This window comes from Staurois parvus, unplaced genomic scaffold, assembly GCF_062004578.1.
Source record: "Staurois parvus isolate SC_StPar_1 unplaced genomic scaffold, SC_StPar_1.0 ptg000096l, whole genome shotgun sequence".
Lineage (NCBI taxonomy): Eukaryota > Metazoa > Chordata > Amphibia > Anura > Ranidae > Staurois > Staurois parvus.
In genome coordinates, this window is record NW_028317892.1 from 11,105,001 (window position 1) to 11,132,500 (window position 27,500).

At 47.5% G+C, this 27,500-nt stretch overlaps 1 protein-coding gene across 1 annotated transcript in view; it reads left to right on the plus strand.

Moving 5' to 3' along the window:
• Positions 1–27,500, plus strand: part of MELK (maternal embryonic leucine zipper kinase) — a 132,294-nt gene that overhangs the window by 53,362 nt on the left and 51,432 nt on the right. The window contains exons 3-4 of the mRNA XM_089670896.1: positions 18,075–18,160; positions 27,317–27,433. Coding sequence (XP_089527022.1) covers positions 18,075–18,160; positions 27,317–27,433 — 203 coding nt within the window. The remainder of the gene's footprint in view (positions 1–18,074; positions 18,161–27,316; positions 27,434–27,500) is intronic.

Consider the following 27,500-nt stretch of genomic DNA (forward strand, 5'->3'; position numbering starts at 1 on the left):
GTTTTATATAGTTTTCTATCTTAACCCCTGTAACTTTTTTGGTAAAAGTAGACAAATCTACTGGCAGGATCAATTAGTGAATACAAAACTGTCTGCTAAAGCAGAACTAAACCTACCAATTTAACAGGCCCTGTTCACTTCTGTCCGTTTTTTATATACGCAGTTAAGGTGTGATGGGTTAATAAAAAGTCACAAATCTTTAATGTGCTTTCATCAAACACACATTCAAAAGTCTAAAGGTAACATTCCGAAAATGTATGTAATCAATATTCTTTTCACCAACTCCGCTCTACAGTGTTAGTTCCCTAGCTAATGCTCCAACCAATTATAAAAAAAAAGTGCATGAATCCAATAGTGAACAATCAAGCAAGCGGCTGTGTTAAATATACCCTTAGCTTCAAAAATGTCTTTATATAGTTAACAGATTTCTTAAAAAAGAAAAGAAAAACCCACCCCTCAAAATACCCCAGTGTGTCCGTGTAAAATATAATAAAAATCCAAAACATAGCGGAAAAAAAAAAACCCTTTTTGATTTTCCATAAAGCAACTGTCCAAATTGGTATCTAAATCAGTTCCACCATACCATTGCTCCCTTGCGAGCCTCCCAGGGACACTAGCCCATTGTAGTTACACACTAGCATTTGGTGGATGTGCGTATATTTGTGTTGTCTTAAACCTTTCAAGAATATGCTACACTGTGAGATTCCTCTTTTTGGGACCATTCCTTTCTTTGGAATGTTTTGCTGATTTTGATGTCCTGAGGGGATGGAGCATAAGAATAGAGGTGATGGAATCCTGGGGAGCAGAAAGCTAAGCCTGAATGCCTTGCTTGAGAAAGTTAGGCGTTTAGATCTGGTGAGTGTGGTTAAATGTCTTTGTGAACAGATGCACAAGGGGCTTTTTTTTTTTTTCTTCTTCTGGTTGCAGCAGATCAGCACATGGTGGAACTGATTTATATAAATATATATACACATTCACCTGGGCACTGGCTTGGACACTTTAGTGTGGTGGAACTGATTTATATGTTAATTTATACACTTTCTTTAATGGCCTCTGGATATTGTTTAAATGGATACTTTGTTTTCTCTGCCTAATACCAGGGTTAGGGCTCAATTAGCAAAAACAAAAGACAGCCATAAGGGCAGACTGTATTCAGGTGGTGTTAAATAAACCCAAGCAGAGTAGTGTATTTAGTATTTTAAAATTGGGTACAAAGCTTTATTTTAAACCACCTTCAAAAAGGGAAACTTTGCAAGGTGAACAGACATACAAAACACAAGTCAATAAAATAAGTAGTACGGAATGCAATGTCAACAGGCAGTCAATAGCATTGAAGCAGCCTAGGAACACACAGGTGCTCAAATGAATGCCACTGAATGAGAACATAAGCCTTACTGGAGGTCAAGTAATGAAAGCAAAAACATGCTGCTGGTATGATGGACAGAAAATGGACACTAAAGCCATTACTACCTGTGACAATGGTGGCGTCAGACCCCATCCCTTCTCACCAAACTCGTGACCGAAGGACTAGCCAATCTAAAACTGTGCTGTCACGTGCGTAACAATGCCACACCCAGCTGCACCCTGCACACAGATTTTCAAGCTAATGGACCACAATCTGTGTACTTGCAGCCTAAAGGCAATTGTTACTGGGTCAGGTTAATTACGCACTTAACCCTTCACATGCCACCACCTCCTTTTTGTACAGAGCGGAAACTCAGCAATATCAGCAATAACACTATGATGTTTGAATAATCGTTTATATACACAATGTCACCACAGACAGATGCATGCAGGTGTTTAAAATACACAGTAGTGTTCTACAGAGATAGGGGTGCTTTAGTTTGCATTAAAGAGCTGTAGAAACAGTTCAACCCTTTCAGAAAGTAAGATTTATTACTAAAAGGTCAAAAGTGTGCAATAAAAATATTTACAGAAAAGGATATAGCCAGTATATATAAATATACAGAAAACAATCGCACAGCAAAGAGAACAGTTTAGAGGGTTAAAGTACTTGCCAAATGTCCTGGTTTAAGCAGATCAGGTTTCATGAGCCTAAAGGATGCTTTTTCTTTTACAAAGAATTTTATTATAAAATAGATAGGAGCAAAGAATCAGTCAAAAACAAATGCATTGACGAACAGAAATAAGACAAACAAGGTATTCGAGGAATATTCCAGAATATGTACTGGTGGAGAGACATAGAATTAAACTGTATACTTAAGTGCCATGTATATAAAAAAACAAAACAAAAAGTGAGAAAACAATGAGTAAACAATTAGAGCAATGACAATATAAACTTTAAGGAGAAATTGTCACTTATCAGCATACAGAAAGCGAAGAAGATATAAAATAGAGCCTCTCCAAATGTAGATAGGTATTCCACACGTAGGGCTCTCGAAGGAGTCCAGCATGAGGATTTAGTATTGCGGGTGCGGCACTCAAAGCAAAAATCACAATCAGTACAAACAGTATAAAACAGGTTAAACAAAAGAAAAGAGAGGGACGAAGAGTAAGGAGACGAGGACAAAAATAAAAGCAAAAAGGGCTTCAGGGCGATCGCAACAGAAAAAAAAGAGAGAAAAATAAACTAATACGTAAATTTTATATCGACAGAAGGGACTGGTCGAATCAGCTTAGCTTTTTCTAGCAACTCCACAGGGTGTCTCCCTGAAACAGAGAACCAATCGCCTCATTTGAGGCGAGAGTTGTAGGTGGAGACCTCAGGCTATGACCAAAGCCTGCTCAAATCATATTATGGTTCATAACTTACCCTGGATACATATAACATGCTATCCACGAGTAGATTAGTACACAGAATCTTCTGCTGAAGGGTTAGATATGAAATATCTGCTTGAATGGTTACGGCGATATAATTTTCTGCTCTCCTGTATATGCCAGATAGGGGGTGTGATATACCAGGAGACTTGTCTTAAAGTCAGCTGTTCGAATATGTGCTCCAGGTTTATGTAATTATGTCCTATTTGAAGATATAGACTTATATGGAAAAGTGAGTTTTTAAATGTAAGTCTGTTTTTACGACTCCCTGGCCTATGAGATACATGCCTCTGAGCTCCATGAAAATGGTGCACAGAACAACGCGCATGCACCATCCATTATGCCTCTATAAGTCCGCCAACTGCGTCATGGCATCACTGGTTCTATTCCTCTGATGAAGTGCGTGCGTACATAACACGTAAGGAGGAGCCCGGACATCGTGACGCTACGCCGCCGGAGCCACGTGGAGGCCCGGGGGCCATCTTTTAATTTCCTAGGGTTTGTTTTTCTTCTATACCTGGATGACACATGTTTGCAAACCAATACTTTGTTCTTAATAAAGCAATTTTTTCTGCAATACTACACTATGGGCGTCCTTCCCTGACTCCATGAGAGGAGTTCCTTTTTGCAGAGCCCTGTACCACGATTCCAGGCACCATACTAAGAGGAGGAAGACCCCCTGTAAACGGGCAACCCCTTCCATCCATCCAACTATAGGAGACCTCTGGTTACCTGGATCTGGTGTACATCATTTCTGGGCAAGTTCTGAATACATCCCTGAGGGAGGATTGACCCATTCTGACCAGACCTTTTTCTTCTTGATTGAGGATCCATGGATTTTGATATAAACCGACTATACTTATTTGCTTTCTGGTGAGTGTGCATTTCTGCTATTCTTCACAGATCACCACTATTGATTACCACCAGTCACCTGGCACGTTTTTTATGAAACAGACCTTTATTTTCAGACTTTTATCAGTATTTATTTCTTGTTTTCCTTCAAGCGCTGCACTATTGTTTTTCTGCTGTAAGTCTATATTGGTTACTTAGAGTGCATAGCTGCTTTTCCGTTAGCGCTCACTTCTTACTCTATTCACATTGTTACTTACAGATACAGTCCAGCAAGTATAGTTGCAAACAAGAAGCAGGTAATCATACCATTTAGGTGAGATAGCATCCTATAAGTGTCATACCGTGGAAATGGAAAAGATTGCAGGTGATCCAGCTGTACTCAGTATGACCTGTTTGTTACGTTAGTAAGATAATGTAACAGGTTTAACAGCTCAACAGTCAAAGCTGTAATGAAAGCAAGTCAAGCAAAGATGGAAGCTAAAGATCTATATAGTCGCATAGAAAGATCGCAAGTGGATCACTCACCAGAAGTGTATCTGACATGTCAAGTCTTTTCAGTAGATAACACAGGTCTGCAAAAAATTTTTTTGGTTGTTCCGGTTATTCCACATAATCTTTATTTTTTGGTGCGCTGAATCGGAAAATGACCTCCATTTTGTCATAGGACATCACATTTCCTGACAATTTAGGTAACTATGTTAACCATTTGACGCCCGGCCTATGGCCAAATGGCGTCCGCAAAAATGCATTACCTTTCCGGGAGGCCGCCATATGGCGTCCTCCCGCACATGCACAGTTCGTGCGCTTGCAGAGCCGCGCAGCGGTGCGATCTGCCCCCGGCCGTGTACCTCGGACACGGCCGATGACAGATCTGAGTACCGGCTTCCGTTGCCGGTACCATGTGACCTGCTGTGACCAATCACAGCAGGTCACATGACAGTTGTATACAATGGATGGCTTCATTCATGCCATCCATTGTATACTAGTGTCTAGCTGTGAATGGTCACAGCTAATCACATGCACATGTCATGTGATTAGCTGTGGCCAAATCACAACTAAGCACAAAAAAAAAACCCTGAATGAATCGATGTCATTCAGGTGAATGCTTGCTTATAGCAAAGTAATTCTTTTCTATAAGCAAATAGTGTGTAAAAAAAAAAAAAAAATACTGATCACTTCCACAAAGTAGTACAATGTTACTATGGTAACATTGTACTACTTTGGTCATAGTGAAATAAGAAAAAAAAATCTTTAAAAAAAAAAAAATGTAATTAAAAAAAAAAATTATATATATAATTTTTTTTTTTTTTTTCCACACTGTCACCAGTCAGTGTCCCTGATCACCGCCATGCCAGTTATATGATGACGCTGTACTGCACTGGTGACAGTATGTAAAAAAAAAAATTGTGAATTGTGTTTTATTAATTTTCTGAAAAATTATGACAAAAATACAACTTCAAAAAACTCGCCATGCCTCTTATGAAGTATGTCAGACTGTCTACTTTGCAAAAAGGGGACATTTGGGGGATATCTGTACTATTCTGACATCCTTGGACCTCAAGAAATTAGATTGGCTGTCAGTACTTCAGGATTGATCAATATTCAGATCTATACCATAGTTTGTGAACTCTATAACTTTCCTAAAACTAAAAAACACATCCTAATTTGGGTTATTTGCACCAAAGACATGTAGCGGAATACATCTCGGCCTAAATTTTATGAAGAACAATTATTTATTTGCAAACTTTTATAACCGAAACAAAGAAAAATGTGTGTTTTTTTTCAATTTTTTGTTAATTTAGCAAAAAATAAAAACCCCAGTGATGATTAAATACCACCAAAAGAAAGCTCTAGTTGTGTGAAGAAAATGATAAAATTTTAGTTTGGGTACAATGTATGACCGCGCAATTATCATTCAAAGTGTGAGAGCGCTGAAACCTGAAAAATGGCCTGGGCAGGAAGGTGTAAAATTGCACGGTATTGAATTGGTTAAATAAGGCAACACCTCAAAATAAATGGAAATAGATTTCTAAAATTTAAGCTTTATTACAATTTTTTCATAAATCCATTTTTGAACTGAAATGAGCTCACCTACACACACTAAACTCGATTCTTCTTCCCTGTGAGGCTCCTCTTGGTGCATTTACGCTTGTGAGTAGCATCTGGAATGTCTCTCTGAAGCATCCAACAGTAGTCTGCCATCATTGTAATGCTCCATTTTCCTGTTATCTCCTTTCCATCTCTTTAATGTCTTGGTGGAATCGTTCACCTTGTTCCTCACTCACAGCTCACAAATTCTCAGGAAAGTAGTCAAGGTGGGACTGGAGGAAATGCACTTTCAAACTCATCAGGCAACCTAAAGCTTCAAATGCTTTCAGCATTCGTCCGACGATCTTTTTGCAGTGAGGATCTTTGTTATTGCCTAAAAATTTCTGTAGGACTTCTTTACATGCAATCCACCCTTCTTTTTGAGGATTCGTCATGGTATTGACAAACTCTTGATCAACTATAAGCCTTCTAATGTCTGGTCTGACGAACACACCTTCCTTCAGTTTTGCCTCTGACAGGCCTGGAAACTTGGTGACCAAGTATTTGAAGTATTCTCCATCTCTTGGAAGTGATTTTACGAATTGCTTCATCAATCCCAATTTTATGTGGAGAGGTGGTAGAAGAACTTTATGGGAAGGTTCCAAAGTTTCTCGGAGGACATTTTTTTTCACCGACTATTAGCACCCTCGGCTGCCAACTCTTCTTGGTCCAGTGATTTTGTCGGTCTCGACTGTCCCATAGACACAGAAAACAAGGGTATTTGGTATCCCACCCACTGGATTCTTCAGGAAAGATTAACCCCTTCTACCATTAAAAGCACAGACTCAGGGCTGAGGCGTACACATACAGCATGCTGCTGAGTATCCCAGTAGTCAGACATGTCACTCAGAGCAGCACTTATATTCACCCACTTTGCAGGGGGGGAGGGGCAGAGATTGTTTACCTGCAAATAACAACAAAGGGCCAGAAGAGAACTAGGGAAATGAGGAAAATATAATTTTTTTCCCTAAAACTTGCTTAGTTTATGTATATATTGCTGACCATCAGATTTACAGTGCTATGTTTTTTTTTACATGACTCGGACAACCCCTTTAAAGTTTTTTATTTGGCATTTTATATCTTAAATGCACTTATGTGAATAAATAGTAATTGATCTTGCAGCGAACTTCTCCTGAGTGCTGTCTGCATTAGGCTGCATATTTACCCATATGGATAAGGTCTGGTCACCGCTGGCAGTGTGCTTCCTACGTAGTGAAGTACAGGTGTACCTCGGTTTACAAACTCAGTTAACGTAATTTTCGGTTTACAAATGAAAATCCATTAAAAATAATGCCTCGGTTTACATTTTTTTTTTTTTTTTTTTACAAATTTTTTTTTTAGCAATACGAAGTGTATGTTGGTGCCGATTTCTAAATGCAATTTCCGGCTTTTTTTTTTCTTCACTATAGCTCACAGATCTGTCGCTTTCCCCGGAGTTAAAGGAAGCTTTGTTTCTTTTAAGAAACTAAAAGGAAACATCGTGCCAAAAAAACAACTTAATGTGGTTCAGTAGCGCAAAATATCATATAGTAAATAAGAACGATAAAACATTTTGATATTTTGTTTTATTGTTTTTATGCACTATATGATATTTTGGGCTACTGAACCACATTAAGTTGTTTTTTTGGCACATTAATTTATTAGAGGTGGCAGCAATGATTTGAGCACTAATTGCATTTGTTGGCACGTTAATTAAAGCACAGTTTTTGTTTGTTTTTGTAAAAGGAAACCTTGTTTCTTTTAACGTGGGGAAATGAACTAAAAGGAAACTTTCTGTTAGCTGGGGGGGGAAAGTGACTGCTGAATCTGAGCTATAGTGAAGAAAAAAAAAAAGCGGTAATTACATTTACAAACCAGTGCCATAATAAAACGGCGTGGGGTCCCCCCTCCCATCCATACCAAGCCCTTCGGGTCTGGTATAGATCTTGAGGGGAACTCCCATTCCAAAATTTAAAAAAAAAAAATGGAGTGGGCCCCCCCCAAAATCCATACCAGACTTATTCAAGCACGCAGACTGGCAGGTCAGGAAAGGGGGGTGGATGATCGACCGCTCCCCCCCCCCCCCCCCTCCTCCTGAACCATACCAGGCCACATGGGGGAAGCACCTTGTCCCCAAGTTGATGGGGGCAAGAGCCTCTTCCCCACAACCCTGGCCAGTGGTTGTGGGGGTCTGCGGGCAGGGGGCTTATTGTAATCTGGAAGCCCCCTTTGACAAGGGGGCCCCCAAATCCCGTCCCCTCATGTGAAGGAGTATGGGGTACATTGCCCCGATACTCATTCACAAAAAGTGTAGTGCGAAAAAAGACAGGACACGGTCTTTGACAAGTCCTTTATTAAAAGAAAAAACTAAAAATGTCCCTCGCAGTAGATCCAACGTCTATCACGATGCCCGCCGCCGCCCCGAAATAAAAAACAAAAAAGGCTCCGCTTTCGATATCTTCCAGCTGTCTGCCTGCTCTGGTGGTTTGACAGTTCTTAAATAGGGAAGGGGTGGGGCTACCCGGGGACATCATGCATGTGACGCCACCCCATGTGACATCAATGATGTCTCTGAGGTCCCCGCTTACCCTCTGCTATAGCTTTCCCATGTTGCACACCATGTGTTCCATCTGCTAGTTACTCCGCTTCAGTCCAGGCCCTGCCCACCTTCCTGCTGCACATCAGAATATATACACATGAACCAGAGGTGACTGCTAATGACATCTTTCTGGTTTGCTTGTTGGTTTCCCAGTGCATCCTGGGATATCTCCTACCTACAAAACAAAGCGAAGCTTACGCTATATGAAAGCCCCTCAAAAGCTGCAGGTGCTGTTAGTGACCTTTTCATACACTTCTATGGAGGCTTTGGAGTTGCTTTTGAAGCACCAAGAAAGCAACTTGGGTATAATTTTTCAAGCAAAACAAATGCAAAGTGTAGACATAACTGTAAGCTAACCATTTTATTTAGGGACAGGTGTTTTGATTGGCATTTAAAGCGCTTTTAAAAAAGCGTGTCCGATGACAGATTTTGAAGCAAGTGTAAACAAGCCCTAACTGTTTCATAAAAACAAGTTTATTTGGATAATCACTTTTTTTTTTTTTTTTTTTGATTTGTATGCTTTGAATTTTTTTTTTTTTTATATATTTTACACCATGACACAGTGGGGTATTTTTTGAGCACTGGCCTTTTTGTTGAAGAAATGTGTTGGCTTCAAAAATGTCTTTATAAATACGTATGTAAATTGCAGTGTATCAAAAACACACTGCACAGTTGTGAACCAGCACTTAAGGTGATATTAAACCCAAACATTTTATTATATAGCAGCTTACCAATTCTTGCATGTGGTGGCTACATTAGTTTTCTTTTAGGCTTTCTTTCTTTCTTTTATTTTCACCTGGTCTTCTAGCCTGCTAGTCTGTTTTTCAACGGAACAAATGGTCCTGCAGATGTAGCAGGTAGAGGGTTGAGACAAGCCATTTACCACTGACAGGGCTGCTTACAATGATCTGTTTTTATTTTATGTAAAACCTTTGTCCTAAAAGGGAAAAAAAAGATTTGCTGTAACTACTTAAAGAGTGTTCGCTAGAGTTTGGCTTCAATTTTTTTTAGTGTATCTAGAGCTGATGCATCAAACACCCCCTTCCCCCAGACTGACAAGGCTGCTGTCCAAGGGTGTCTCTGTGCTCCTTCAGCAAAATAATAGTGCATCCACCAATTCTTATGATTGGTAAGCTGTAATCTATTACATTTTTGGTTTTGAATTTAATACAGCTGTAAAGTCAAGGCACCCCTAAATAACTGTTCACTTACTAGTGTTCTTATGTTGCCTCTTAACTGAATTGTCAAGCCATCAAATGGCTGGTGTCATTGCTGATGTGCAGCATGATGGCAACTGCAGATCAGAGGCCAAAATGGCATCCTCCAGGCAGTAAAAGATTGAAAGGTTTAGTTCCGCTTTAATACTATTGACAGACTATATCATACTGTGTATGTCGTGTGTGTGTGTGTGTGTGTGTGTGTGTAATTTTTATTTTGCCCAGGAAGAGGCATGTTTCCGTCACACCATTGCAGTGATATACAACCCCTGGCAAAAAGCATGGAATCACCACTCTTGGAAAATGTTCATTCAATTGTTTAATCGTGTAGAAAAACAACTAATCACAGACATGCCTCAACTATTTTCATGTAACATTCCAACCATTTTGGCTTTAAGAAACCCTTAAAAAAAATAAAAAAACAAAAACTGTAGTAAAAAAATATGGAATCACTCAATTCTGAGAAAAATATTATGGAATCATGAAAAAAACACTACAGTATTCCACTAGTACTTTGTTGCACCACCTCTGGCTTTTAGAACAGCTTGAATTCTTGAGGCATGGATTTAACTATCGACAACAAGTATTCTTCATCAATCCAACTCTTAACTTTCTGTCAAGGTCCTACCTTTCCTCAGGGCTTGTGCTGCTCCATGTGCTGGCATCCATCTTAGGTTTCTGCAAAGCATTGTGGGATCCTTTATGCTTTCAGCCCCTGCGGCTCCTCCCCCAGGAGGTGGCGGCTTATCACATATAAGTCTGCTGTTTGTAGCTGTCCATTGCATTCGTGTCCTGTCTGTTGCACAGCAGCAAGCTCCTGTTTGGTTTCTCATTGCTGTCCTGGATACCGACTCGGCTTTGGTAAGACTCCTTCCTGGCTTCTGACCCCGGCACTGGCGACCGTCCTTCCTGGCTTCTGACCCCGGCACTGGCGACCGTCCTTCCTGGCTTCTGACCCCGGCACTGGCGACCGTCCTTCCTGGCTTCTGACCCCGGCACTGGCGACCGTCCTTCCTGGCTTCTGACCCCGGCACTGGCGACCGTCCTTCCTGGCTTCTGACCCCGGCACTGGCGACCGTCCTTCCTGGCTTCTGACCCCGGCACTGGCGACCGTCCTTCCTGGCTTCTGACCCCGGCACTGGCGACCGTCCTTCCTGGCTTCTGACCCCGGCACTGGCGACCGTCCTTCCTGGCTTCTGACCCCGGCACTGGCGACCGTCCTTCCTGGCTTCTGACCCCGGCACTGGCGACCGTCCTTCCTGGCTTCTGACCCCGGCACTGGCGACCGTCCTTCCTGGCTTCTGACCCCGGCACTGGCGACCGTCCTTCCTGGCTTCTGACCCCGGCACTGGCGACCGTCCTTCCTGGCTTCTGACCCCGGCACTGGCGACCGTCCTTCCTGGCTTCTGACCCCGGCACTGGCGACCGTCCTTCCTGGCTTCTGACCCCGGCACTGGCGACCGTCCTTCCTGGCTTCTGACCCCGGCACTGGCGACCGTCCTTCCTGGCTTCTGACCCCGGCACTGGCGACCGTCCTTCCTGGCTTCTGACCCCGGCACTGGCGACCGTCCTTCCTGGCTTCTGACCCCGGCACTGGCGACCGTCCTTCCTGGCTTCTGACCCCGGCACTGGCGACCGTCCTTCCTGGCTTCTGACCCCGGCACTGGCGACCGTCCTTCCTGGCTTCTGACCCCGGCACTGGCGACCGTCCTTCCTGGCTTCTGACCCCGGCACTGGCGACCGTCCTTCCTGGCTTCTGACCCCGGCACTGGCGACCGTCCTTCCTGGCTTCTGACCCCGGCACTGGCGACCGTCCTTCCTGGCTTCTGACCCCGGCACTGGCGACCGTCCTTCCTGGCTTCTGACCCCGGCACTGGCGACCGTCCTTCCTGGCTTCTGACCCCGGCACTGGCGACCGTCCTTCCTGGCTTCTGACCCCGGCACTGGCGACCGTCCTTCCTGGCTTCTGACCCCGGCACTGGCGACCGTCCTTCCTGGCTTCTGACCCCGGCACTGGCGACCGTCCTTCCTGGCTTCTGACCCCGGCACTGGCGACCGTCCTTCCTGGCTTCTGACCCCGGCACTGGCGACCGTCCTTCCTGGCTTCTGACCCCGGCACTGGCGACCGTCCTTCCTGGCTTCTGACCCCGGCACTGGCGACCGTCCCTCCTGGCTTCTGACCCCGGCACTGGCGACCGTCCCTCCTGGCTTCTGACCCCGGCACTGGCGACCGTCCCTCCTGGCTTCTGACCCCGGCACTGGCGACCGTCCCTCCTGGCTTCTGACCCCGGCACTGGCGACCGTCCCTCCTGGCTTCTGACCCCGGCACTGGCGACCGTCCCTCCTGGCTTCTGACCCCGGCACTGGCGACCGTCCCTCCTGGCTTCTGACCCCGGCACTGGCGACCGTCCCTCCTGGCTTCTGACCCCGGCACTGGCGACCGTCCCTCCTGGCTTCTGACCCCGGCACTGGCGACCGTCCCTCCTGGCTTCTGACCCCGGCACTGGCGACCGTCCCTCCTGGCTTCTGACCCCGGCACTGGCGACCGTCCCTCCTGGCTTCTGACCCCGGCACTGGCGACCGTCCCTCCTGGCTTCTGACCCCGGCACTGGCGACCGTCCCTCCTGGCTTCTGACCCCGGCACTGGCGACCGTCCCTCCTGGCTTCTGACCCCGGCACTGGCGACCGTCCCTCCTGGCTTCTGACCCCGGCACTGGCGACCGTCCCTCCTGGCTTCTGAGCCCGGCACTGGCGACCGTCCCTCCTGGCTTCTGAGCCCGGCACTGGCGACCGTCCCTCCTGGCTTCTGAGCCCGGCACTGGCGACCGTCCCTCCTGGCTTCTGAGCCCGGCACTGGCGACCGTCCCTCCTGGCTTCTGAGCCCGGCACTGGCGACCGTCCCTCCTGGCTTCTGAGCCCGGCACTGGCGACCGTCCCTCCTGGCTTCTGAGCCCGGCACTGGCGACCGTCCCTCCTGGCTTCTGAGCCCGGCACTGGCGACCGTCCCTCCTGGCTTCTGAGCCCGGCACTGGCGACCGTCCCTCCTGGCTTCTGAGCCCGGCACTGGCGACCGTCCCTCCTGGCTTCTGAGCCCGGCACTGGCGACCGTCCCTCCTGGCTTCTGACCCCGGCACTGGCGACCGTCCCTCCTGGCTTCTGACCCCGGCACTGGCGACCGTCCCTCCTGGCTTCTGACCCCGGCACTGGCGACCGTCCCTCCTGGCTTCTGACCCCGGCACTGGCGACCGTCCCTCCTGGCTTCTGACCCCGGCACTGGCGACCGTCCCTCCTGGCTTCTGACCCCGGCACTGGCGACCGTCCCTCCTGGCTTCTGACCCCGGCACTGGCGACCGTCCCTCCTGGCTTCTGACCCCGGCACTGGCGACCGTCCCTCCTGGCTTCTGACCCCGGCACTGGCGACCGTCCCTCCTGGCTTCTGACCCCGGCACTGGCGACCGTCCCTCCTGGCTTCTGACCCCGGCACTGGCGACCGTCCCTCCTGGCTTCTGACCCCGGCACTGGCGACCGTCCCTCCTGGCTTCTGACCCCGGCACTGGCGACCGTCCCTCCTGGCTTCTGACCCCGGCACTGGCGACCGTCCCTCCTGGCTTCTGACCCCGGCACTGGCGACCGTCCCTCCTGGCTTCTGACCCCGGCACTGGCGACCGTCCCTCCTGGCTTCTGACCCCGGCACTGGCGACCGTCCCTCCTGGCTTCTGACCCCGGCACTGGCGACCGTCCCTCCTGGCTTCTGACCCCGGCACTGGCGACCGTCCCTCCTGGCTTCTGACCCCGGCACTGGCGACCGTCCCTCCTGGCTTCTGACCCCGGCACTGGCGACCGTCCCTCCTGGCTTCTGACCCCGGCACTGGCGACCGTCCCTCCTGGCTTCTGACCCCGGCACTGGCGACCGTCCCTCCTGGCTTCTGACCCCGGCACTGGCGACCGTCCCTCCTGGCTTCTGACCCCGGCACTGGCGACCGTCCCTCCTGGCTTCTGACCCCGGCACTGGCGACCGTCCCTCCTGGCTTCTGACCCCGGCACTGGCGACCGTCCCTCCTGGCTTCTGACCCCGGCACTGGCGACCGTCCCTCCTGGCTTCTGACCCCGGCACTGGCGACCGTCCCTCCTGGCTTCTGACCCCGGCACTGGCGACCGTCCCTCCTGGCTTCTGACCCCGGCACTGGCGACCGTCCCTCCTGGCTTCTGACCCCGGCACTGGCGACCGTCCCTCCTGGCTTCTGACCCCGGCACTGGCGACCGTCCCTCCTGGCTTCTGACCCCGGCACTGGCGACCGTCCCTCCTGGCTTCTGACCCCGGCACTGGCGACCGTCCCTCCTGGCTTCTGACCCCGGCACTGGCGACCGTCCCTCCTGGCTTCTGACCCCGGCACTGGCGACCGTCCCTCCTGGCTTCTGACCCCGGCACTGGCGACCGTCCCTCCTGGCTTCTGACCCCGGCACTGGCGACCGTCCCTCCTGGCTTCTGACCCCGGCACTGGCGACCGTCCCTCCTGGCTTCTGACCCCGGCACTGGCGACCGTCCCTCCTGGCTTCTGACCCCGGCACTGGCGACCGTCCCTCCTGGCTTCTGACCCCGGCACTGGCGACCGTCCCTCCTGGCTTCTGACCCCGGCACTGGCGACCGTCCCTCCTGGCTTCTGACCCCGGCACTGGCGACCGTCCCTCCTGGCTTCTGACCCCGGCACTGGCGACCGTCCCTCCTGGCTTCTGACCCCGGCACTGGCGACCGTCCCTCCTGGCTTCTGACCCCGGCACTGGCGACCGTCCCTCCTGGCTTCTGACCCCGGCACTGGCGACCGTCCCTCCTGGCTTCTGACCCCGGCACTGGCGACCGTCCCTCCTGGCTTCTGACCCCGGCACTGGCGACCGTCCCTCCTGGCTTCTGACCCCGGCACTGGCGACCGTCCCTCCTGGCTTCTGACCCCGGCACTGGCGACCGTCCCTCCTGGCTTCTGACCCCGGCACTGGCGACCGTCCCTCCTGGCTTCTGACCCCGGCACTGGCGACCGTCCCTCCTGGCTTCTGACCCCGGCACTGGCGACCGTCCCTCCTGGCTTCTGACCCCGGCACTGGCGACCGTCCCTCCTGGCTTCTGACCCCGGCACTGGCGACCGTCCCTCCTGGCTTCTGACCCCGGCACTGGCGACCGTCCCTCCTGGCTTCTGACCCCGGCACTGGCGACCGTCCCTCCTGGCTTCTGACCCCGGCACTGGCGACCGTCCCTCCTGGCTTCTGACCCCGGCACTGGCGACCGTCCCTCCTGGCTTCTGACCCCGGCACTGGCGACCGTCCCTCCTGGCTTCTGACCCCGGCACTGGCGACCGTCCCTCCTGGCTTCTGACCCCGGCACTGGCGACCGTCCCTCCTGGCTTCTGACCCCGGCACTGGCGACCGTCCCTCCTGGCTTCTGACCCCGGCACTGGCGACCGTCCCTCCTGGCTTCTGACCCCGGCACTGGCGACCGTCCCTCCTGGCTTCTGACCCCGGCACTGGCGACCGTCCCTCCTGGCTTCTGACCCCGGCACTGGCGACCGTCCCTCCTGGCTTCTGACCCCGGCACTGGCGACCGTCCCTCCTGGCTTCTGACCCCGGCACTGGCGACCGTCCCTCCTGGCTTCTGACCCCGGCACTGGCGACCGTCCCTCCTGGCTTCTGACCCCGGCACTGGCGACCGTCCCTCCTGGCTTCTGACCCCGGCACTGGCGACCGTCCCTCCTGGCTTCTGACCCCGGCACTGGCGACCGTCCCTCCTGGCTTCTGACCCCGGCACTGGCGACCGTCCCTCCTGGCTTCTGACCCCGGCACTGGCGACCGTCCCTCCTGGCTTCTGACCCCGGCACTGGCGACCGTCCCTCCTGGCTTCTGACCCCGGCACTGGCGACCGTCCCTCCTGGCTTCTGACCCCGGCACTGGCGACCGTCCCTCCTGGCTTCTGACCCCGGCACTGGCGACCGTCCCTCCTGGCTTCTGACCCCGGCACTGGCGACCGTCCCTCCTGGCTTCTGACCCCGGCACTGGCGACCGTCCCTCCTGGCTTCTGACCCCGGCACTGGCGACCGTCCCTCCTGGCTTCTGACCCCGGCACTGGCGACCGTCCCTCCTGGCTTCTGACCCCGGCACTGGCGACCGTCCCTCCTGGCTTCTGACCCCGGCACTGGCGACCGTCCCTCCTGGCTTCTGACCCCGGCACTGGCGACCGTCCCTCCTGGCTTCTGACCCCGGCACTGGCGACCGTCCCTCCTGGCTTCTGACCCCGGCACTGGCGACCGTCCCTCCTGGCTTCTGACCCCGGCACTGGCGACCGTCCCTCCTGGCTTCTGACCCCGGCACTGGCGACCGTCCCTCCTGGCTTCTGACCCCGGCACTGGCGACCGTCCCTCCTGGCTTCTGACCCCGGCACTGGCGACCGTCCCTCCTGGCTTCTGACCCCGGCACTGGCGACCGTCCCTCCTGGCTTCTGACCCCGGCACTGGCGACCGTCCCTCCTGGCTTCTGACCCCGGCACTGGCGACCGTCCCTCCTGGCTTCTGACCCCGGCACTGGCGACCGTCCCTCCTGGCTTCTGACCCCGGCACTGGCGACCGTCCCTCCTGGCTTCTGACCCCGGCACTGGCGACCGTCCCTCCTGGCTTCTGACCCCGGCACTGGCGACCGTCCCTCCTGGCTTCTGTTCTACCAAGTCATCCGCTGTTGCTGTTGGACTTGCATAGACTCTGTCTTGTTTTTGTATAATAAACCTACCTTTAATTGCACCTCCTTGTGTGTCTGGCTCCTTGCTCCCTGACACTTTCTCTTATTACAGTTGCCAGATCAGCTTTGCAGGTTGGAGCCTTGTCATGGACCATTTTCTTTTATTTCCACCATAGATTTTCAATTGGATTGAGTTCCGGATTATTTGCAGGCCATGCCGTTGACATTATATGTCTTTCTTGAAGGAATGCTTTCAGGGCTTTTGCCCTATGGCAAGATGCATTATCCTGAAAAATGTCATCCTCACCAAACATCCTTTCAATTTATGGACTAAGAAAATGTCCAAAATCTTAATCTAAACTACTTGTGCATTTATTGAAGATTCAATGACTGTCATCTCCCCGTACCTTTTACCTGACATGCAACCCCATATCATCAATGATTGTGGAAATTTGCATGTTTTCTTCAGGCAGCCGTCTTTATACATTTCATTGGAAAGGCAGCAGACAAAAGTTCCAGCATCATCACCTTGCCCAATGCAGATTTGTGATTCATCACTGAATATCACTTTCATCCAGTCATCCAAAGGCCATGATTGCTTTTCTTTAGCCCACTGTAACCTTTTTTTTTTTCCTATTACGTGTTAATGATTAGTATTATACAGTATTATAGCGCTAAAAAGTTTGCTCAGCACTGTACAGAGTAGTGGGGGACAGTACATGAGACAATGCAGTAACAAAACAACAGTATACGAGGGGTTCGAGGGCCCTGCCCTTTAGAGCTTACAATCTAGGAGATGGTTTTCGTTTGGCTTTTCTGTATGTAAATCCCATTTCCTCTAGGTAATGTTTACAGTTCGGTCACAGGACTGCAGTTTCTGCCCGTTTTGTTCCTAGTTTGTTTTGTGTATTTTTTATTTTCAAGGCATATTGTTTTATGTTTTCTATCTTGATGCTTAGATGTCTTCCTTGGTCTACAAGTATGCTTTTCTTTTACAGCCTTCCCATTTAATTTGTACTTGTTGCAGATTTTAGACACAGCTGACTGGGAACAACCAACATCTTTTGAAACATTCTGGGCCGATTTACCTTCTTGAAGTTTTATAATCCTCTCCTTTTTGTTTCAACTGACATCTCTTATGTTGGGTCCATGATTCATGTCAATGAGCTTGGTGCAACAGCTCACCAAGGTGTGCAAGCACTCTTTTGTTAACTGCAGACTAATTAGCAGATGTAATCTGGTGCAGATGTTTGTTTTAGAACTGCAAAGTACATGGTAATTCCATAATCTTTTCCTCAGAATTGAGTGATTCCATATTTTTTTCCTCCGCTTGATCTACAAAAACAGTTGCAATTGACTACAGTTAGTTTTCTTTGTTTTTTTGTTTAAAGTGTTTCTTAATGCTAGAAGGTTGGAACGCTAAATGAAAATCGTTTTTAGACATATCTTGATTGATTTTTTTTTTTTTTTCTACACAATTAAACAATTGAATTAACATTTTCCAAGAGTGGTGATTCCATACTTTTTGCCAGGGGTTGATCCGCTGATCTAAAAACCAGAAGCACATTTTATTAGAGAACAAAAGCTTTTCCTTGTTCACCTGCCTCAGCACAGTACCTTCAATAACTTCTGGACAGGGATGTTGTTGGGTGTTTAAGTACTAAAAGCGACTGAGTCTCTCACATTCAATCACAATGTAAATTTAGTAATAAGCAACTCTAATTTTAAAAAGTTCAATACACTGACTGGAGCTCGATGAGAATTTGCAATTCTTAATGAGTACTTTTTATGTTCTTTACTCCAAATGAAAACTATATTTAATTTACTTAACTTTTTTCTTTTGATAGGAGGTTTTGCAAAAGTCAAGCTTGCAACCCATCTTCTTACTGGTGAAAAAGTGGCTATCAAAATCATGGACAAAGATTCCCTCGGGGTATCTAGACCTTTTTTTTTTTTTTTGTTTTGTTTTTTAAATATATTCTTTATGAAATGAAATTTACAACATTTGCATTGGGAAATAGTACATCGTATTAGCACTATAGCAGATAATATACAGTCTTCCAACCTGCATGCAACCAAGTTCTGCAATGTAAAAAGAGCCCCAAAAGAAAAGGCCAGTATTTAAAGCCGTCACAGCTCTTATCCATACAAATCTGTAGAAGAAATCTGGTTGTAAGTCAGACAATACAATGGGGCTGACTTACTAAAACTGAAGAGCAAAAAATCAGGTGCAGCTCTGCATAGAAACCAATCGGCATCCAATTTTTTTTTTTTTCCAATTCTCAAAACTTAATTGAACAAGCTGAAGTTAGCTGCACAGTTGCACCAGATTTTGTGTTGCATGTTTAAGCGATAGGTAAAATATGCTTTGATGTTTCCTGCTAAGATTCCAGATGGAAATGGGAGGGAAGGAGGAATACCCATCGTTGATTAGAATGCAAATTAAGGGAATTCTGGTGAAGAAGATTTGGGGGGGGGGGGGGGGGAGAAACTGGGAGAAAGAGAACTGCTAAAGACTGGGAGGGGAATGAAGTGTCCATAACTGAGTTGTAAAAAGGGTTTCATGGGCATGGGAGGGAGAAGAGGGGTAAGTTACTGATTGTCAGGGAGGTGTGAGAGTGAGCCATCAAGGAGTTGTTTACATTAATTTGTGTAGAAGTCCAACCAGTGAGACCATACAGAGTTTGGAAGCATTCCCCTTGATTGAGCTAGTAAGGTCTTTTTATTCGTTCAGTGAACTTCAATTCCACAGAGCCATTGCTGTATAGTGGGCGGTAAAGGAGACTTCCAGAGCTAAAATACAGGAATGAGCTGCACTGACCAAGCTGATTACAGTGGTGTTTTTTTGTAAGTCTTGAAAGGGAACTTATGATGGAGAAAGAAGTCTGGGTCTTTTTGTATTGGTCAATCCATAAATCTTTGGGTCAGAGTGTGTACTTGTGTCCAGAAGTGCTGCAGTCGTGGACAGGACCACAATATATGTTGCAAGTCCACCAATGTGAATCCTGCCACCAGCAGGAGTCAAACAGATGGGTAAATAGAATATATAAGCTTAGGGGTACAGTACTAATGTGTGACTTTTTTTTAGAACTTGAGTCCTGGTATTTACTACCTATGAATGAGCGAAAAGCTAGCTTGTTTCTGGCCTGTGAAGGTAGAACTGAGAGAGTCTGATTCCCATTGGTCTCGGAAGCAATGTGTGGTCTGCAAAAATGTCAATATTAATAACCTGTAAGTGAATGAAAGGGTATGTTAAAGAATGCCTTTAGTCTGGAATTTCCATTCCAATTGAGTGAGTGGACCTTCAAATAATGCTGCATTCAGTAGGGAGCAAAGGAAATGTTAGATTTGGAGTATGCACAAAGGTAAAAAAAAAAAGTGTTGTGGTGTTTGATCACTCAGTTCTCTGTTCAAATCTTGCAGGGGACAGATGCAGCATAGGATCTATACTGCATCCACCTCGGTGAGTATAATGTGTTTTTTTCCCCTCTTACATTCATTGACAGACACAGCTTCTTCTTATTCTCAGCCATAGGGTTTATAGTGCCACCTACAGGAGCATGACACTTGGCAGAAAAACAAACTTGGCATCGCTGGCTGGTAAAAAAAAAAAAAAAACCCTCTGCTATAGGCAATTCATTTTGTTTGCTGCGTAGTTGAGTACGGTCCTCTCCTCCTAGTGTGGATTCTCCCCCGTTTCTGGGTTGCTAAGACAACTGTGGTACTAGTGGAGGAGTGTCTTTTCCTGCGATCTTGCAGACTCAGTCGCCCACACTATGCTTACCTTTGCTGGTTCGCCTCTGTGTTTTTTTTCACGGACCTGGTATCTCAAGCGCTTTCTAAATAGGCCAGGATTGGTTACAAGACAGGTGTCTATGTGGAACTAGCATGCCAGAGGGTCCGGAGCTTTCAGCAACTGTATGATGTATCCTGGAGTCAGCCCTCTGGCTCTCCAAGCTGTTCGTCTTAGAAGAAGGAGCTTCAAGGAGTTACTCTACTTGGACTGTCGGTCTGATGACCAGACATCTTTACAGTTGTACCCTTCCTGAGCTGACATGTCTTTTTTGATTCTGCTTTGGCTGATATCCTCATGAACTTTGCCAGTGGCAAGAATGCCTCTCCCTGCAGCCCACCAATGGATGCAGGAATGGTTTCATAAGCATGGTCCTTCTTTCTCTGCACTCACTTGGTTTTTCTTTTCGTTTCCCTGGCTGTTCACGCTCGGGCTTCAACATTTTCACTATACCCACAGGTGGTGCCATGCATTCCTGTCCTCATATAGGCCCATAGCCCATGGGCGGGACTTCTTTGGTGTGAAGATTTGTTTCCACCTGTTTACTGAATGAGAAGGCGAGGTTTGTCCTTTTTCGGGGCCCATGGACACCTCATCCCCGGAAACTGGTTCTACAAAAGAGCATTTCATTGTTATCATCCAGAGCATTACTTGTAACCTGGTTGGACCACTGGTCACTGAGGAGGTGTACCTGCTGGCCCCCCATCTGTGCTAGCTGTCGGCGCTTCCTCTGCATTAATGGAGATCGTGATCATGTTCCACATCTTGTGTTTGGCTCCTGAACTTCCAGATGTCTGCCCTGACACTAATCAGGAAAGTGGAATATCTGGGTCTTACTTTTGGCGCTGGCCCTTGCCACCCTTGTGTTCTTCCGACGGACAAGCTCCAGGAGCTGCGTGCAGCGCTACAACTACTGCTGTTTCACAGGCAGTCCTCCCTACGGTCCTGGGCCAGCTGGTGGCTACCTTTTGTCAGGCAGTTCCATTTGCCCAGTTCCACATGATAGCCTTCCTGAGGTAAGTAGGATAATTCCCCCAACTCCTTGGTCGCACAGATCCACCAGGGTCGGGAGACCAGGCTGCCCTGGATTGCCTGCTTCCATGCCCTGCCCTTTTGAGATTGAAAATCTTATTCTTTTCTCCCCTTGCATTAGACAGTGGTCACAATGAACTGTCCGGATGGGGAGGAGTTCTGAGGCCAAGATTCATCCACGGTCGCTGGATTATTTTCAATTGCCAAGTGATGCCCTGGCTCTTCGGTGCTCAGGCTTGTACCTAGAGCTGTGGATGGAGCGCCTTCAGGGGGCACTCGGTCTGCAATCAGTCGGACAATGCAACGGCAGTGACCTATGTCACTCGCCAAGGTGGAAAAAAGAGGTGACGGTGGCATTGGAGACTTCTGCCATTCTCCATTGGGTGGTACACACTGTGCTGGTGTTCCGTGTCATGCATATCCCTAGCATAGGTGATGATGATTGGGCGGATTATCCCAGTCGGCAGGCACTGGGTCATGGAGAGGTGTCCCTGCATCCCGATGTGTTTAATCAACTTTGTCTGCAGTGGGGTACTCCAGCCGTAGATCTTCTCAGCTCCACAGGATGCTGCTGAGGTACATGTCTCGATCGTACGATCCCTTAGCCGGCGCCACAGATAAATTGGTGGTGCTGTGGAGCCAGTATTGCCTCCCTTACTCATATCCTCCTTTTAAATTTTCTTTCTCACTTGTTGTGCAGATTGGAAGCAGGAGGGCTTCCAGTCCTTCTGGTGGGCCTTGAATTGGCCCTGCCAATTTTGTTATGCCAATGTGGGGTGCTTGGTCGCAGACGCCCCTTGGGGCTGCCTTTCAGGGAGGATCTGCTATCTCGAGGTCCGATCTTCCACTCTGCTTACCATTACTGTTTTTTTGCCAGCGTGGTTATTGAAAGTCAGGTGCTGGGGAAAAGAGGATTGTCAGGGTTGTGATCCCTACTATGCTGAAGGCAAGGGAGTCTACCTCTAGGAAGATATACCATAGTGCTTGGGGGGGCGTACATCTCGTGTTGCAAGATGGTGCACATCCACCCCCTTTGCTTCTCGGTGGCTCAGATTTTGAATTTTCTTCAACGGGTTGTTGGGCAGAAGTTGGCCTTGAGTACCATCATGGGCCAGGTGTCCGCTCTGGCGGTTTTTTTTTTTTTTTTTTTTTTTTTTCTTCCTTCCTTCCCCCCTCTCTCCCTGGCCACACATTTCTTGGTTTATACCTTCCTTCCAGGGGTTCAGCATGTGACTCCTCCATTGCCACTGTGGGACTTTAACCTGGTTCAATCTGCCTCCAGAAATCTCAGTTTGGGAAGATTCTTTTGCTTTCATTGTCCCAGAAGGTGAAATTTTTGGTGGTTATTCCGCATGCAGAGTGCTGCAGCTAATGGCCTTCTCCTGTCAGTCTCCCTATTTGTTGTTTCACACGGTTAATGTGGTTATCCATCCATGCCCATCTTTCTGACGAGGGTTGCCTCTGATTTTCATTTAAATGAGCTGTTTCTACCTTCCTTATGCCCTCGTCCTTGCATCCCAAGGAGTTTGTCTTGCATGCCTTGGATATGGTTCAAGCAATTTGGGTGTATCTGGTAGCTACAGAGTTTTTTGGGGGTTTTTTTGTGCTCACAGATAAGCTGTGGAAGGGTCTGGCGGCACAGTCTGCTACCATTTTCAGGTGGTTCAGGTTGCCAGTGGTTTCGGTCTGTATCCTTTTAGGGTTAGGTTCCCGTCTTTGCCGTAACAGTGCAGTCTACTTGGACTCTTAGTACCTCTTTGGCCTTCTATCCCTCTGTCTCATATTTGTAAGGCAGCTACCTGGTCGTCTGTTCACACCTTCACTGTATTTTATGGGTGGATATTTTGGGATCTTCAGGCCAAAACAAGGACAGGTTTCCTCTGGGGGGGGGGGGGGGTGTATCTGGTCGGGCTTCTGCGTTCTTGTTGAGCTCCTGTTGGCCTGTTTTTGCCTTCTTTTTTTTTTTTTTTGGCATTTGTTTTTCCCACCCATTGCTTTTGGGCTCTGCTTTGGGACATTCCTATGGTCAAGAATAAGATGCTGTGTCCATCAATTAACGTTAAGAGAAAACAGGATTTTTTGTTACTCATAAAATCCCTTTCTCTGAGTTTGACAGACACAGCACCCACCCCTCTATGGAGTTTTACGCTTCTGACACTGCTTGTGTCAGATTGCCTAAAGCAGAAAGGGGTTTTATACCTGCTAGGTGACTGCCCATAGGCGTTGCCAAGTTTGTTTTTTTTGCCTTGTGTCCTACTCCTGTAGGTGGTGCTATGAACACTATGGTTAAGAAGAATTGGAGAGTTTGCCACATAGGTTGAAGTCTGCAAGGCATTTAGGTAATGTGATGAGTAGATTGTTGAGAAAATGTAGTAGTTCTGCATATGCAAATATCTTGTGAGAACAGTCACCGTAGGTGTTTTTGGGGTTTGTTCTAACTGTTCTCAGGAGCGGATCTAGGGTCAGAATAAATCTGTGGGGAGAGAGGACACCCCTTTCTTGTGCCATTTTGGGTAGGGACCCTCAACGAGAAGACTCCATTGATTGATGGCCTTTTCTGTGTCCATTGAGAGGATAAAGGTGTAATTGGTCTTTGATCGGGCCTCGTGAAAAAGATTAATTGCATGGATCGTACCATCACGCTTCCCTGGAGGGCATAAAGCCCACTTGGTCCAGGTAAACTAATGTCTGTAGTTGGGGACTTGGGTGCATAGCAAGAATACATTTTTAGATTTGTGTTGAGGAGGGAGATGATCATATAATTGGAGTGGAGCAGGGGGGTCTTTGCCCTTATTTATTAGTTATATGTGCAGTTAGAGCTTACTAGCTAAGTGAGGTTAAATGCCTCTAGAAAATAAGGGGACTGCTGTGATTTGAAATAGTAGGAAAGCCTAAAGCCATCGAGGCACTGAGCTTTGCCAGTGTTCGTGGATATAATACCCTGAGCTAGTTCCGTTCGCTGAGGGCCCTTCTAACATAGAAGACACGGTGGCTGGTTAGGATGGTAGGCCTGATTGTGCGAGATATTGCTTAATCTGCTCCTCATGATGTAGTAACTGTGAGGTGTAGTGGTTAGGAGTCAGAATGTAGAAGTTAGCACAATATTCTTTGAGATTTAACTATTTTTGTTTGTAAAGCTTTCCTAGTATGGTTATGGTTGGGATTTATGTTTTAGATCTTTGCTCAAATAGGACATTGTCTAAAAATCTGCTGCAACTGTTTCCATATTCGTAGAAGCTATGCCTATACCTAGCCAAGGTATCTTTAAAGGAGAAGTTCACCTTTTAAAATAAATGCACATTTTTTGCAGGTAAAAAAATTTGCATTTACTAATTTATTTTTCTTTTAGGAGCCTTGAAAGCACTGCACCAGCGATCAGCAGATCACTAGTGCCATGCAGGACTCCTGTAGACTATCAGTGTGATCTGTCTGTACATCATATGGGCAGGCAGTTTCACACTGACAGGAAGAATCAATGAACTACCAGAGTAATCGACAGCGCCATGGTAGTTCATTGCGAACTACAAGCCGACAGCCACAAAGGATGTCAGTAGTTGTAATTCATTCACAGAACTCATAGAAAGTGAATGATTGAGGCGGCAGTGTGAGAGGAGCCACACATGGCTATGCTCTTTTTTTAAAAAAAAGTGACAGCTGGCATGGGGATCTTCTCCCTTTACAGATGTGGCACCAGGTGCTCTGATCCATGATGGGCTGCAGAAACGGGAACATGTTTCATATTCCAGCCTAAAAACTGGTGGAAAATTTCTTCTGGTGGAACATGTAATGTTTTTAAAGCTGAACACAATGTGCACTAATATATATATCTACACAAATCCCATAAAGTGAATAAAACAACCTCATGTGCAAAAGTGAACTCTAATCAGTGACATAATATACACACGATAATTAATTTTCATGCATTTTTAGAGTCCAATCTTTTTAATCACACTCCAGTGAACAAAATAACTCGTGCTGATATCTGTGTTCAAACGTGGTTTGATAACTATACACAAAACCATCCGATCACCGGCTGGATTAGCCTCTCACCTTCCAGACTCGACCCTTGCGAGTCACAGCGTTTTGAAAGGATCCCTCTCACAGATCCTCCAGATAATTATCACTTCAAACGACAGCTCCCACTATATGTAGATCTCCCTCTGGGGATCAGAACTCCAATACTGGCTCCTTCTCCAGGCAGGATCAGCCCTGAGGAAGTCACATGGTACTGTGACGCAACGCGTAGGCCCGACGTAGTGACGTACTTCCGGCGTGGCGGCCATTTTGGTACACCTCTTTGGCACTGTGTACACCCATGCAGGTGACATCTAAAAGCATGCGGTGGGAGCCCTGATTCATAGTAAACTGATGTAAGTGCGCATTCTATTTTACCATCTTTGTGGCAATAAACATATTACACAATGAAAGCTTGTGTTTTATGTTACATGTGAGTGGTTAGCGCAGTATGTGATCCTGCGTGAAGAAGGAGCTAGTATTGGAGTTCTGATCCCCAGAGGGATCGCAAGGGTCGAATCTGGAAGGTGAGAGGCTAATCCAGCCGGTGATCGGATGGTTTTGTGTATAGTTATCAAACCACGTTTGAACACGGATATCAGCATGAGTTATTTTGTTCACTGGAGTGTGATTAAAAAGATTGGACTCTAAAAACGCATGAAAATTAATTATCGTGTGTATATTATGTCACTGATTAGAGTTCACTTTTGCACATGAGGTTGTTTTATTCACTTTATGGGATTTGTGTAGATATATATATTAGTGCACATTGTGTGTTTTATGTATATTTGTTTGAGTATACACTATTATGTTAGTCAATGAGACTGGTTTTTCACCATCACTATAGGAATTTTTTGTGTTTTTGTAAGCACGAAATTATTTATAATAAGTTTATTCACTTTTAAGTAAGGGAATTTTATTTGCACATTGATTTATTTACATCAAGCGATTAGCGCTACATTTTGTTTCACATTTACTTTAAGAGACATGCCATGCTTAATGAAGGAGCCTCCTATCTAGGCCTTGTGGGCCTCCCATACTGTATGTGGCAGCACTTCCTCGTTGGTAGCAAAATATTGGTCTAGGAGTGGTCAAATCTGCAACTATTTCTGAGTCTTGCAGAATGGAGTCATTGAGACACCAATGCCAAGGAGTGTGTAGACCCAGTAACAGTTTAGGTTCAAGAGGTGCAAAGTCAGAGGAGATAATATTCTCAATATTACACCATGTTACTGAGAGGAGGTGATAATGTTTGCCCAAGAAAAAAAATCTATTCTGGTGTACATGTATTGTGTTGAATAGTGTGAAAAATCTTTAGTGGTTGGATAGTGGATTCTCCACGTGTCCACCAACAGGTGGAGATTGAAACGTTTTACAACGCGTTTGTGTGTGGCAAAGGACCAATGGGAAGAAGATATTGACGAGTCCGATGTAGGATCAAGTACAAAATTAAAATACCTTCCAATATAATACCTTCCAAAGCCAGATATTTCTAAGAGAGTCCAAGAAATGTATTTGATTGTGGATGGGGACGTATGTTAGCAAAGGTTACAGGCCGGTTTGAACAGTATCCTCTTTTTTTGAAAAAAAAAAAAAGCGTCCCTCAGTATCTTTAGAGTTGTCAGTATGTGACCACTGAATAGTATGGACAAGCGGCATGCTCACTCTTCTAGAGAGGCAGTTTGGGAAATTGCAGTCCTTTACTGTGGGAATTTTAGCTGCAGGAAAATGGGTCTCCTGTAAAATCACTATGTCCCCTGTTTGCGTAAATCTGCAAAAATTATGCAGTGTTTCTCAGGGGTTCCCAATCTTCAGGAATTTTAACAAAATTATTTCAATGCTGACATATTTATTTAATGCTAGAAAGTAGGAGGTGAGGGCAAACAAAATTCAAGCAGTTGTGAAATGGGGAGGGTCAGTGGTCCCCCGTCTGGTGCAGATAAAGTGAGGGGAAGAAGTAGCTGGGAAGAGAGGAAGGGAGGAGGTGAAAGAGGAAGACGAGGAAGGGAGAAAAGGGAAGAGTAAAGCAAGGCAGGGAGAGCGGTACAACTATTTGGGCTACCATACCCTATGAAGTCCCCAAGTTGTACCGGACAGTGTGGGAGAAAGTGGCATAACATGGATCCTCCTCCAACCATTAAGTCTGACCATGGATGACAAAATTATGGGCTTGAGTTAAGATTTTTCTCCTAATGTGTGTGTGTTTATAAAAAATATATATATATATATATATTTTTTTTTTTCCTCCAGGATGATTTGCCTCGAGTCAAAACAGAAATTGATGCAATGAAGAATCTAAGTCACCAACATGTCTGTAGACTCTACCATGTAATTGAGACACCAAAGAAGATTTTCATGATCCTTGAGGTAACTTTTTGAGGAAATTGGAATGAAAATGAGTTTAGTCTGCTTCTCTTCTCCTGTCTACTTTTTC